General features: G+C 45.7%; 1 protein-coding gene across 1 annotated transcript in view; it reads right to left on the reverse strand.

Annotated features, from left to right (window-relative positions):
- Nucleotides 1-13,143, reverse strand: part of Mcm10 (minichromosome maintenance 10 replication initiation factor) — a 22,918-nt gene that overhangs the window by 3,502 nt on the left and 6,273 nt on the right. Inside the window, exons 6-16 of the mRNA XM_021215521.1 lie at nt 12,850-13,081; nt 11,464-11,629; nt 10,537-10,704; nt 7,648-7,764; nt 7,290-7,486; nt 6,094-6,194; nt 5,225-5,335; nt 5,029-5,137; nt 3,450-3,678; nt 1,532-1,676; nt 303-415 (exon numbers count right to left, since the gene is read on the reverse strand). Coding sequence (XP_021071180.1) covers nt 303-415; nt 1,532-1,676; nt 3,450-3,678; nt 5,029-5,137; nt 5,225-5,335; nt 6,094-6,194; nt 7,290-7,486; nt 7,648-7,764; nt 10,537-10,704; nt 11,464-11,629; nt 12,850-13,081 — 1,688 coding nt within the window. The remainder of the gene's footprint in view (nt 1-302; nt 416-1,531; nt 1,677-3,449; nt 3,679-5,028; nt 5,138-5,224; nt 5,336-6,093; nt 6,195-7,289; nt 7,487-7,647; nt 7,765-10,536; nt 10,705-11,463; nt 11,630-12,849; nt 13,082-13,143) is intronic.

A 13,143-nucleotide genomic window follows, 5' to 3' on the forward strand; every position in this document is an offset into this window, starting at 1 on the left:
AAAAAAAAAAAAAAAAAAACCCAGAAAACAAAAAACAAACAAACAAAAAAAGACTGTTGCAAGCAATTAGTGAAGTAGAGATGGGGGCGGGAGCAGCCTCTAAAGAGGGATGATACAGCACTGGAGTTGGGGTAGTCACACCAAGAAAGTTCACACCCACACACCCTCATTTAAAATGCCCCTGCTTCATAAAGCAAACCATACACTCTACAGGCACGTCTTGACTTGTGTGTGAGAGGCGGCTCGTCAGTCCTCCCAGAGCTTGGTTTTGAAGGACACTGGCCCATCCCTTAGGTACTCACCTCCTTCAGGACGTCTGTGTGCCTGGACTTTGCTTTTAGAATCTTTTGAAATTCCTCGGACTCTAAGTAGGCAAGCTGCTCTCTCCTTTTTTTCCTGGCAGGCTCCAGCTCCTCTGTAGAACAATACTAGGTTTTACTGAGATCAAGAGAGAGAACCATTTTGCTTCGCCCCTTCACTCTCCCCATCACCAGGCTCTTCAACCTTGACATCAGGACCCCAGTTGGCAACTGGCAAGAGTGACCTCAGTGAACATAAAGCTGGGTATGATGGCCTACAATTCCATTATTGGCAAAGGTAAGGTAGGAGGATTGCCAAGTTTGAAGACAACTTTGGCTGCAGAATGAGACTTTGTTTGTTTTTAAATATTTATTTTTATTTTATGTATATGAGCACACTGTAGCTGTACAGATGGTTGTGAACCTTCATGTGGTTGTTGGAGTTGAATTTTTTTTTAGGACCTCTGCTCGCTCTGGTCAACTCCGCATGCTCAGTCCCTGCTTACTCCGGCCCAAAGATTTATTTATTTATTATTGTTATTATTATTATTATAATTATAAACGAGTACACTGTAGCTGTCTTCAGACACACCGAAGAGGGCTTCAGGTCTCATTACCGGTAGCTGTGAGCCACCATGAGGTTGCTGGGACTTGAACTCAGGACCTTTGGAAGAGCAGTCAGTGCTCTTACCTGCTGAGCCAACTTGCCAGCCCAAGACTTTGTTTAAACAAACAGTAACCAAAAGTTAAGCAGAGACTAAGGAGCGTAGACCGAGGTGGAGCTCTTGACAAGAGACACTCTTTGCTTCTGATTATAGTGACAGAAGAACAAAAAGTTGACTTATAAGCCTATTTTAAATGACATTTAGCAGTTCCCATGCTTTAAAAAGTAAAAACAGCAAATTGCTTTCAAAAATCTTATGTTACTATAAAATGCATATAAAATACTATAAAATTCAGGGAGCAACCCTTTCCCACCTGCTCAGATTGTACACAATTCCATTCCAAGTTCATGTGATTATAAAGGAATGACTGGATGAGCCAGGCAGGGGATGTGTGACTGTAAACCCAACCTTCAGGACTCTGGAGCAAGAAGACAGAGAGCTGGAGCGAGGCAACCTGGACTATTTAGAGACCCACACCAACCCTTGATGTTGGAGGATTAGCTGTGCTTAGACCCTGTCCTCTCTAAACAGGCTCTGTCCCCCACCATGACGGCGAAGCCACAATACCTTCGAGAGAAACCGCGTTGCTGTTCTCCACACGTTCCTTCACTCCCAGCACGGCTCGGGCGTCCATTTGCTTCCTTACAGTATTGTTTGGATCTATTTTTGTAAGAGTCTGGCCTTTTGCCCGTAATTTCGCAATAGCAGCTAACTAGAAACAAACAAACAAACAGACAGACAGACAGTTGAGTTATGGGAGACCACAGTCCTTGGTTCTCTAACAGAAACTGGGCTGTGAGATAGCGCCGTGTGGCTGCAGAGAACCAATTCGTGCAAGCTGTCTGCCGACCACATGGGTGGCATGTGCATGTACACACACAGACAAAATATGGCGCTTAAAGTTGACAGGACAAAAATAAGTCTACACACAGATAAAAATGTTTCAGAAAAATATGTAATATGAAATGGCGGAGGTGTGTTTAGGGCACGTTTGGAAATTTTGGAAAGTCTATCCAAATCTCAAGTCCAAAACTTCATTGAACAACTTTTAAAATCAAATGTTCTAACACTATATTTCAGAGATATATTACTTTTGATACATCCACGCTGAGGAATAATAGGAGGGAAATGTTAAATGCCTTTGCTTGCTGTAAACAAGCCATTATGTTTAACTTCCATATTTAAATCATTTTCAAGAGTAGAAAATTGAGCATATACCAAAACCGTTGCAGACTATTACATAAAACAGCACGGAACTTGAGTCATGTGTCAGACAGTGCTCGTTGGTGCTACTTGCTGAGATGGCACGGATGTCGGACAAAGTACACACGTGGAAGGTTCAGAAGCAGGCACGGGCAAGGATTACCAGGAATAGCCTGGATTTATTCTGTGTTTGACTCTGAGTTAATTTTCGGACACTGTGTGTTCACAGTCTTTAATTAGCAGTAGAATTTTCATGAGTCATAACTTTAGTTACGAGAGCTCCAGTGTAGTCTCAGCTGGGTAAGAGGCTGACCTTTTCACCATTAGTTTGTAGTCCTACCATAACCGTTACAGGAGTCTTCTGCCTAATGCTACTGTCTCCAGCTGTAGAACAGTACCTTCCTGGGGGCTGCCTCCTCTAGACTGACAAGGAATTGTATAGCAGTAATTGATAGCTCTGAGTTCTTAGATAAGCTTAGTGGCTCTATGCTGATACCATTCACATTGCACTTACTTTGGAACTATTTCGGATGATTGGTTACATCATCCTGTCACAGAATGCAAAGCCAAGCAATGAAAACAGAAGCCAGCAAAAATAAATAAATAAATCCTTACATTTTTAAAAACAAAAGTTTAATCCCAGCACTTAGGAGGCAGAGGCAGGCGGATTTCCGAGTTTGAGGCCAGCCTGGTCTACAGAGTGAGTTCCAGGATAGCCAGGACTACACAGAGAAACCCTGTCTTCAAAAAAACAAAACAAAAAAAGACTTGGGTGTGTGCAGTATACTTGAGTGCTCATATGCATGTGTATAAATTAACAACAGTGTCTTTTTTCCTTCACCACCCTCACCTTACTTAAATTTGATTTGTCTGTCTAGTGCCTGCTTGTGGGTTTGTGGACCACGTGTGTACAGGTGCCCTGAAGGCCAGAGGAAGGTATTAGATCCCCTGGAACTGAAGTTACATGCTATATGAGTTGCCTGATGCAGGTGAGGTGTTAGGAACCTAGCCTGGGACCATCCAAGTGCTCTAAGCAATGACTGGTCTCTCCAGCTCCCATCTTACCTTTTGTGATAAGATCTTTCCCTGAGCATAGAACTCCCCACTTGGGTCAGAATGGCTGGCTATCATGGATCCATTTGTTTGCCCTCCCCCATGCACCCGCCTGACCCCAGGGTCACATGCAGCCACCATGCCTGGCTTTTTCCATAAGTGCTAGGGATCCAAGCTCAGGTCCTCAAGCACAGTAAGCATTCCACTGGCTGCCCAACATCCCAGTTACCTTTTTAGCTTCTGCTGCTGAGCTCAGTTTTGGTCTTGGTGGTGGTGATTCATCAAAGAAGAGAACATCGTCCCCTTCTGAGATGCCTCTGCCCAGCTTGGGCATCCGTGGGGTTGCGGTCCCTTCCAACCTGGGGAACTCAGCCCCAGCTCGAGGAGACTGGGCAGCAGCCTGTCGGGAGGAAGACGGCACTGCTGGGCTCTGGCCTTCACTTGAGTTTTGGAGGAATCTTGAAAAGGAATAGGAAGTAACCAAATATGGGTATGTGGCTCGGCAGTACATCATTTATTTGTCTAGCATGCCCTAGCCCCTAGGCGCCATGCTACAACCAAAACCCAAAGTAAATAAACACAAACGATAAATATATACCCAAGGCTCAAAAGACGTAGGACTCAAAACAGACCAGGAGACCTTGGGTAAGCTAGCGAGGACAATTAATTGTCAACAATTTCCTTTCTTTGGCTAATAATTCAAACTAGCAACTAGTAAGACCAGTCTTGCTCCCTCTCGCCTAACTGAGTATACTGTGGGTGTTCCATCCATCACTTCCTAACTGATGACTGTTTTACCAATAACTGTTTTACCATAACTGGCTTGGCCAGCCAGTGATGCTGTCTACAGCACACATTTAAAATGATAATGCAGAGGCATCTGTGTGTAGTTAGCTGTAAGACCTCAGGGCCTCATCGCATCGCCCTGCTTCTCAGTTTATCCTTCAGGAAGGGAATACACAAGGAATGCCTAGAAACCCTTCACAAGGGAAGGGGGAGGATAAGTTGAAGTGACACTGGGTAAAATGACTACAATTCCTAATGGGCATGTATGGAACTGTCAGAGAAAAAGAAAGAAAGAAAGAAAGAAAGAAAGAAAGAAAGAAAGAAAGAAAGAAAGAAAGAAAGAGAGAGAGCGAGCGAGCGAGCGAGCGAGAGAGAAAGGAAAGGAAGAAAGAAAGAAAGAAAGAAAGAAAAGAAAAGAAAAGAAAAGAAAAGAAAAGAAAAAACGTAAGCAAGGGGGTGGTGGCGCATGCCTTTAAGCCCAATACCGGGGAGGCAGAAGCAGGCAGCTCTCAAGTTCAAAGCCAGTCTGGTCTATAGAACAAGTTCCAGGACAGCCAAGGTTACACAGAAAACCCTATCTTGAAAACCAAACAAAAACTTCAACCAACCAACCAACCAACCAAAAAAAAAGCCCCAAAAAACAAAAAACCCACCAAAACCCAACAAACACAAACCAACCAATCAAAGCAAAACCCTTAACAAAAATGGCACTGCAATTTCCTTGTTGATGGAACCCAGCTCGTATGGCTTGGTAGCAGTCACATTTGCCCATTGCACCATCTTGCCAGCCCCATACCCAACACCTTTGAAATAACAAAGTCTGTGGCTTCACTTCAGAACCACGGCACCCGGATCACTCATTTTGCAGATGAACTATTGAGCCGAGGCCAGCGCTCAGAAGGCCTCTCCACACGATCTCTTTCCTCCTCTCCAGGGGCACAGTAATTGCTCTCCCAACACCAGCAGGCTCTGGGAGCAGGGAGCACTGCTTAGAGGCAGGGAGCCGAATCTGCTCCTCTTACCGCTTCTCTATTTCTTCTGATCTCCTCTTCCGCATCTCCAGCATCTGTTGCTTCTGCTGCTTCAAGAGGGCTGACGCTGAGATGGACTGGATGGCAGGTTTGGAGCCCCCTAAAACACAGGCCACACACTGAGGGGTTGCAGAAAAGATCTGGGGAGCATGGGCACACACCCCATAATCACGTACGCTGACCATACCTGAAGACTTGGCTCTGGCTAGATGCTTTTGTAAGTTTCTGGCTCCAAATGTGGGCAGGGCCATCAATTCCCTGAACTCCTCAGAGCAGGACAAGCTCTTCTGGGGAATTCCTGAAACATGCAGACATTAATCTTAGAGGACTCAAAATGTAAATGGTTTGATATCATGTGAGATCACGTTTTAAACTCTATAGCCATGACTTAGTAACCTGTTAGTGAATCAGATAGAAGAAAAAAACAACAACAACAACAAAAAAAACCCAAAAATCAAAACAAACAAACAGCAGAACTAATTTTCCTTTTTTTAAGATTTACTCATTTATGTGAGCATACTGTAGATGTCTTCAGTCACACCAGAAGAGGACATTGGATCCCATTACAAATAGTTGTGAGCCACCATGTGGTGGCTGGAAATTGAACTCAAGATATCTGGAAGAGTAGTCATTGCTCCTAACCACTGAGCCACCTCTCCAGCCAATTCAGAACTTTTAATTAACGGTCAGACTAGTAGGACAGCATTGGCATCAGACACTAAGCCCCTAAGGATTGTGGGACCCACAGACATGCCATTTCTGGAATACGCATGAGTAAGGTATGCATGCAGGTTCCTGGTCATTCTTAGGATCAAAGGTATGGGTGGACCGGCACTATCTATCAGATCAGCTGGGAACGTGGTACTAATGCTGGATATCAAGAGGCTGACCCGCTAAGATCAGGCGAAGATTTCCCTCACTGCTCAGTCACCAAGCTTTCTCCTTTCCACTAAGCTCAGGTAATGAGCAGCTACTGAAGAGTACGAGCAAGCCATAACCATTCTCAGTCCCAGACACTGCATCCACTGGAGACAGGACCGGTGAAAGGAGGATTACCAAGCTTTTGTTTTGTTTCCTGGATGATCGAGTTTGTGCCCCGCACAACCAGATTGGTCAGCGTGGTTTGAACCTTCTTCTTAGGAGCAATGGCCACCGCCCTGTAATGACAAGAGCCAAAGCAGAGAGAAAGTGTTTGAGCTACAGTATCTTCCCAAACAATATGAGGATTCCCAATGCATTTGTCACCAACGGTCCCAGTTCCTCAAGCCCCATGCATGCAGGCTTTGCCAGCCACAGCTTGGTCGCCCAGGAGTTCTTGTTTATACAGGAAATCACTGATGGAGAACCCACAGATTTGCTCGAGGAACAAGATGACACGGCCACACCCCACCTGGGGTTCCTTAGACAGTCTAGGATCCCAGTAGAGGTCATGCTCATCTGTCCTGCAACACCACGCCCCACGTGAGCCACACCACACGTGTTCATGATGTTAGAAGTGGTTTCTAAGAGGTCTGCAACCTCCCTCTATAATAATAATGATAACACCACCAAAACAACAAAGAATAATAACAGCCACTCAAGAAAGTCAACCCTTTTTTGTTTTGATACAGGAGCTCATACACGCCATGCTGGCCTGCCATGCTGGCCTGGACTCCTGATTCTGCTGCCTTCACCTCTTGGTTGTTCTTTCACTTAAAAAGGTTTTACTCATTTAATCTTTATGTGTATATGCACATATCCGAGAGTACGTTTGTGCACACTGACCCAGAGAGAACAAAAGAAGAGGGCGTCAGATCTCCCGAAGCTAGAGTCACAGTGGTTGAGCCACCTGACATGGGTACTGAAACACAAGCTCAGGTCCTCTGACGAACAGTGTGCACTCTGAACGGCCGAGCCATCTCTCCAGACTGGTTTCTCCATTTGGGACAGGGTCTCCCTAGACAGCTTAGGCTGGTCATGGACTCTGTTCTTTCTGTCTCAGTCTACCCAGAGCTGGGATTGCAGGTACAAGACTTCACATCTGGCTAAATGTAAAGCAAGGGCTCTATGTTCAGATCACACGACTCACTGTCTATTCATTCCCAATGCGCTCCTCTCTCCCTAGAAATAAAAGATGTCCTTGATCACTCGGGCTTCAACTAAGAAGACAGAAGCTCGTGTAAGCAGAACAGTGACGGAACAGTCCACCACCAGCTTCCTCTTAAAAGAGAAGCAAAATCCTTTCCCAAGAGCAGTCAGGAGAGATGTCTTACATGGATGCTGCGAAGGATTCGGAAGAAACCCCGCCATAGTAGAAACCATCTCGACACAGCCGCTTCTTCAGGCTGGCGCCTTTGCGGAACTTCTTCGGAATCCGGCCCCCAGAGAAAGTAGACTGCAGATCAGACCGCCTTGCGCTAAGCTTCTTGTACTGGGCCTGGATGTGATACTGGCAGTATTCACAGTCATGCTGCAGGGAGAAGCACCCGGTGAGGGTCTGGTCAGCAGCCTGGGGAGCAGTGACACCATCTCTTCCCTTTGCTCATCACCACCATAGCACCTGAAGTCCATGCCTCATCCCTCATGATTGACTACTGTTCATAGGCAAATACTAAAGGATTTGAGACCCACCAAGTTAACTATCTGTGTACATGGCTCTCCATTCTTCTTCTTGGCTTTACAGGTTCCCAGGTCCATAGCTTCTCCCATAATTAAGACTTTTTGAGGATGATCAATAGATAAGCACACCTGTGAGAGAAAGCTTATGTAAGTGCTACTGGTTTTTATCCTAAGAATGGGCGAAGGTCCGTCTGCAGCTGGCTTTGGAAGGCATCTTTGAAGCTAGTGCTCTATGCAGCTGTAGACTAGGCAGCGCAGAAGACTCAATCCGGCTCCCTTTTCTATAACCAACTTTTCCTTCCTCTAGGCTGTCAGAATCCTGACTGTCCAGGCTGGCCGAGTGCTCAGTCGCAGTCACAGACAGCTGATGCAGCCCTGTTTTCCCAGCATTCCTTATGGCTCACAATGGTCATGTGACTAAGGCTTGGCAAATTAGCCAGAAACAGGGATTGATAGGGAAGTTCTTGATTTCCTAGTAAAAGAGAAAGGCTGGCTCACCTTTCTTCACCCCGCCACCAGTGGTGATAAGTGGAGGGGGACAGTCTCAAATGACCTTGGCTGACTCAGTTTTTCTGCTCCCTGCTGCCAATTCCCAGGCAGGTCTACCTAGCAAGAATACAGGCTGAGATAAGGACTGTCCTCAAGTGCCTGGGCTCTCTCCTTGCTTCCAGAACAGGGCACCCTGTCACTTGGAAGAAATAGGACCCAGTGGTTGCTAGGCAACAGAATCCTCTTAGACTGATTTCAAACCTCCTTGCAACCTTGGCCACAGGTACGCCTCCATCTACTCTGGACTGTTCTGAGCCTAGAGGGATGAGCCCACAGAGCAGCCCATTTATAACAGAGTCGTTCTGCCTAACTGCATTCACAACCCAGTAGCTGAGTTTGTGCAAGATCTCCCACCAAATCTGGGAATTTTAGCAGAAAATATCAAGCTGTTCAGAGCCTCCCAACCCAGGATCAATAACCAAAGAGTAGATTCCCCATCCAGAATAGGGAGATGCAGTGTTCTGCTTCATAGTGATTCGTTGTCATCTTGTAACCAAGAGGGAAAGGCAGAAACTCACTGTGCGCTTTGACTAAAAATTGCCCCATAGGCTGATGTATTTGAATATTTGGTACCCGGTTGGCTAGACATATTTTGAGAAGAATTAGGAGCTGTGATTTTGTTGAAAGAGGTGTATCACTGGCGTTGGGCTTCGAGGCTTCAAAAGTCCACAGTTGGGCAGCCTCTCTGCCTCAAATTTATGGATCAGGATGTAAGCTCTTAGCTCCCACTATAGCGCCATGCCTGCCTGTCTGCTGCCGTGCTCCCCGCCACGACGATCATGGACTCACCCTCTGAAACTGGAAGGCTTTCTTTTATAAGTTGCTGTGGTCATGGTGTCTCTTCACAGGGATAAAAAAGTAACTAAGACACTCACAGAGATATGGCATCGCTAAGTTGCCTGTTTTTACTCTTTGTCTTTGTGAGGAGAGGTCAGGCTCTTGCTGTACACAAGAGGATAGCCCAGACAAGTCCAAAACTTGTGACTTTCCCACACCTAACATAATACTAGACTGGACTTAGAAGAAAAGTGGGCTGGCAAGAAGGCTTAGTGGGTAAAGGTACTTGCTACCAACCCTGATGACCGGAGTTCAACTCTAGGAACCGACAGGGTGGAAGGCAAGAACCCAGTCTCCGAGTTGTCCTCTGAATTCCACAAATATGCTGACACCCATGAACCCCACCTCCAGCCCCCAGTAAACTAATAAAGGCATTAAGTTAAAAAATAAAACAGGAAGAAAGAAAAGGAAAAACAGCTGGGAATGGTAACTTATACCTATAATCCTAGAATTTGGGAGGCGGAGGTAAGAGACCTGCGGCGAGTCCAAGGCCAGCACAGGCTACACACACACACACACACACACACACACACACACACACACACACACACACACACANCACACACACACACACACACACACACACACACACACACACACACACACACACACAATTATTTTGGGTTTGAGACAGGATCTGACAGATCCTGTCAGATCAGGATCCTTGTCCAGACAGGCAATCCTCTGGCCTTTGGACTGCTGGGATTACAGGTGTGAACTACCACACCCATCTAAATCCCACTGTTTAAAGAAACTGTAATGAAGGATTTTGTTGTGTTGTTATGAATGATCAAATACACCCCCAACCAACAAATGAAGACTTCTGTCATTCTCTACTGGAAATAAAACCCTTGCTGGGATAGAGCAGAAAAACTATCTATCCACTGCAGTTTACACTGGTTAGCAACTCACTCGGAAGCAACAGTAATACAACACTAATGCAGATTGGGAGGACGAAAATCAGTTTTGACTTCTAGTGTCACTTGGGACTGTAAAGTTAATGAAGCAAAGTTTGCTCAGCTGTGTTACACTGATTTCTCGATAGAACAATGGGCATTTATGCAGGGACCTAAGGAGATCCGAGTGGAAGAGCTGAGTACATTTGAGCTAGTGAGATGGCCCAGCAGTACAAATGCTCGCTGTGCAAGGCTGCGGTCCCGAGTTCAATCCCCAGACCCACATAAAGGTAGAGAAGGGACTGACTCCACAAGGTTGTTCTTTCACTCCACACGTGAGCCACGGCAAGGTGTGTGTGGTCTCTGTTTCTCTTTGATAATAAGGAAAACAGAAGTGATAATAGATTTATAAATTCTGGGAACTGTGATGCTAACTCAAAACCATCTAGAATAAGAAGATTCACAGAATATCCATAAGCAATGAGCCAGCAAAGGAAGAGGCAGAATAATGGGGAGAGAATCAGGAAAAGCCCAGAGGAAGATTAACACAGATACTTCTGATACAAAAGTAACTGCAGAAAGCACCAGCCCATGGGTCCAAGCTGAGCTCAAGTCTTACCTCTGCCGAGCCATCTTTGGGCTTCATGGGGTTTGCGTTGAGCAAGCCTATGACGGTCCCTTGCTCGGTCTTCCAGAGATCTTTATGAACATCCCCAAACAAGAACAAGGACACACACTGAGTCAGGTCACGAAGGTCATTCAGTTTCCAGACGCTAAACGTTTTCCCCTGGAGTGAATAGAGTTTGTTTCAGTGAACATGGCTTACAGGGTCTCCATATAATAGTCTTATTGTAGAAAAATATCTGGATATAATTCACCTCAAATAAATGGTTGTCAGCATGCTTTCAAATTATACATTAATTCTTTCTTTGGGCTTTAGTGTTTATTACCTGCCTCGTGTAAGATGAAACAGAAGCAAGATAGGCCACAGGCAAATTTAGTAGAGTGTAACTTAGCAGGAAGCCTGGCTGCCATGATTGTGTGCAACGACTTCCCACTACCACGCTAGTATGAGACAAGCAGCAGCTACAGCAGCATCATTTATGCCCACCACAGGGCTGGATAGCAGGTGACTGACTAATTATCACTGGTGCTGCTATTAAGAGCTATCTCAGTGCACACCTCACCGACATGGCCAGTGACCCCAGCACCTTATGCTCACAGGGTTCTCTGGGCTTTGTGGACTCAGCCTCTAATTACTTGGTCTTCTCCACAGGAGAGATGACAGCATCTCAGGGACAACACAGGTGTCCTAAATGGTGAGAACTGAAATGCGCTCGGAACGACTGGACAATAATACGCAGCCCCACTGTGCGGCCTGTGTCTCAGAGGAGCGTTCTTCGCACAGTATCCTTGAACGCCAACCCAAAGACGAGTGAGTGCCCCCTGGAAGTTATTTTAAAAGAAGGGCTGGCAGGTGCCAGAGAAGACCGGGGACCCCTTCAGCCTAGCCAGGAGCAGCTCAGGAATCAGTAAAGCGGCTTACACTGTTAGCGCTCTGCGGGGTGACCTTCTTCAGTATGACCCCAAACGTCACCCAGTCCGTCTCTTCCAGGTTCTCAGTTGCCATCTTCTCCTTGATCTGAGGCAGTCTGATTAGTTTCCGGCCTGTCATCTTCCTGTTCATTTCTGTGGAGGAGACTCGAGGTCGCCTGGGTCAAGAAGCCGGTAATTGCTAGGTCATTATTCTGCTAACAGACTGTGTGGCACCTTACCAGGTTGTCAGGGGACATTACAGGGAGCAACCTTTCCAGTGGCTCAGCATACTTCTATATAATACGGACATCAGATATTTATCTTTATTTAGTCAGTTTTGGTTTCTTGGGACAGGATTTCACTATGTAGCCCAGATTGGCCTAGAACCCCCAATCTTCCTGCCTTGGTAAGCATTTTTTTTCCTTAAAGTAGATTAAAAGGTAACTTCAAAGTGAGGGTTACTTTCCTCTGGACATAGATTTACCTATAAAGTTTACTTCCTACTCTTGTAATCTTATTACAATTATAGGAAGGTACTGTTATTCTGGTTAAACTGTATTTTTTTCCTTTTTGGTTTTCAGACTATTGTTAACTTTGTATCTATTTTATGTATATGAGTACACTGTAGCTTTCTTCAGACACACAGGAAGAGGGCCTCAGATCCCATTACAGATGATTCTGAGCCACCATGTGGTTGCTGGGAATTGAACTCAGGACCTCTGGAAGAGCAGTCAGTGCTCTTAAATGCTGAGCCATCTCGCCACCCTGGTTAAGGTTTAGGTTGGCCATGTAGTTATGCAGGCTAGCCTTATTTCCCAATCCTTTTTCCTCCGCTTTCTGTGTGTGAGAATTAAAGATATGAACTATCACACTTCAATTGTATATATTTAAAAATTGAATATATTGTCTAGGATCCTAACTCTGTACAAAATAAATAATAGGCTAAACCACAACCATTCAAAGTTTTACAATGAAATCTGTGCCACTGTTTTGATCTGCCAATTTCTGATTAAAAATCTATTATTTGTCTACTTCCTTTTGATAGGTAAACGTTTTTTTAATTTGTTTTGGAGACAGGGGCTCTTACATAACCCTAGGTGCTCTGGAACTTACTATGTAGACCAGGCTGGCCTTGAACTCACAAAGCTCCTCCTGCTTCTGGGTCCAGACTGCTGGGATTAAAGGTGTGTGCCAGCCTTCCTTAAACAGTCTACACCACAGTGTACTGAGGTAAGAGTGTGGCCCACAGCACTGCTAAGATCCCTCAGTCAAGAGCTGCTGCGGTGCGGACCTGGCATGTGCACACACTGCCTCTAGAAGACAGGACTTCTGACAGGACTAAGGGCCATCTAGCAGGACAGACAAAGGGACACAAAGGGATGTTACAGCTACTGACCTGAGGCGTAGGCCTGAGAAGGCTTCCACAGAGACATGGGAAACCTGCGGGGGCGGTCCCCCAGAATTCCCAGGGGTCACTGTGCTTTGATTTCTAATTATCCCGCTACATTTGTTTCCGGGAACAGCTTGAGGTGAGGGTGTGCTTGACCTCGATGAGGAGCTTTTAGGCTCTAGAAAACTGGAAGTGACCTGTAGTGGCTGTGGGGGTGTACTCGTCCTTGAAGATGACTCTAGGAAATTAGCATAAGTGGAGAGAGAATGACTGAGAGGCATAAAACCGGCTTACCATAGT

The sequence above is a fragment of the Mus pahari genome, chromosome 16 (genome assembly GCF_900095145.1).
Source record: "Mus pahari chromosome 16, PAHARI_EIJ_v1.1, whole genome shotgun sequence".
NCBI lineage: Eukaryota > Metazoa > Chordata > Mammalia > Rodentia > Muridae > Mus > Mus pahari.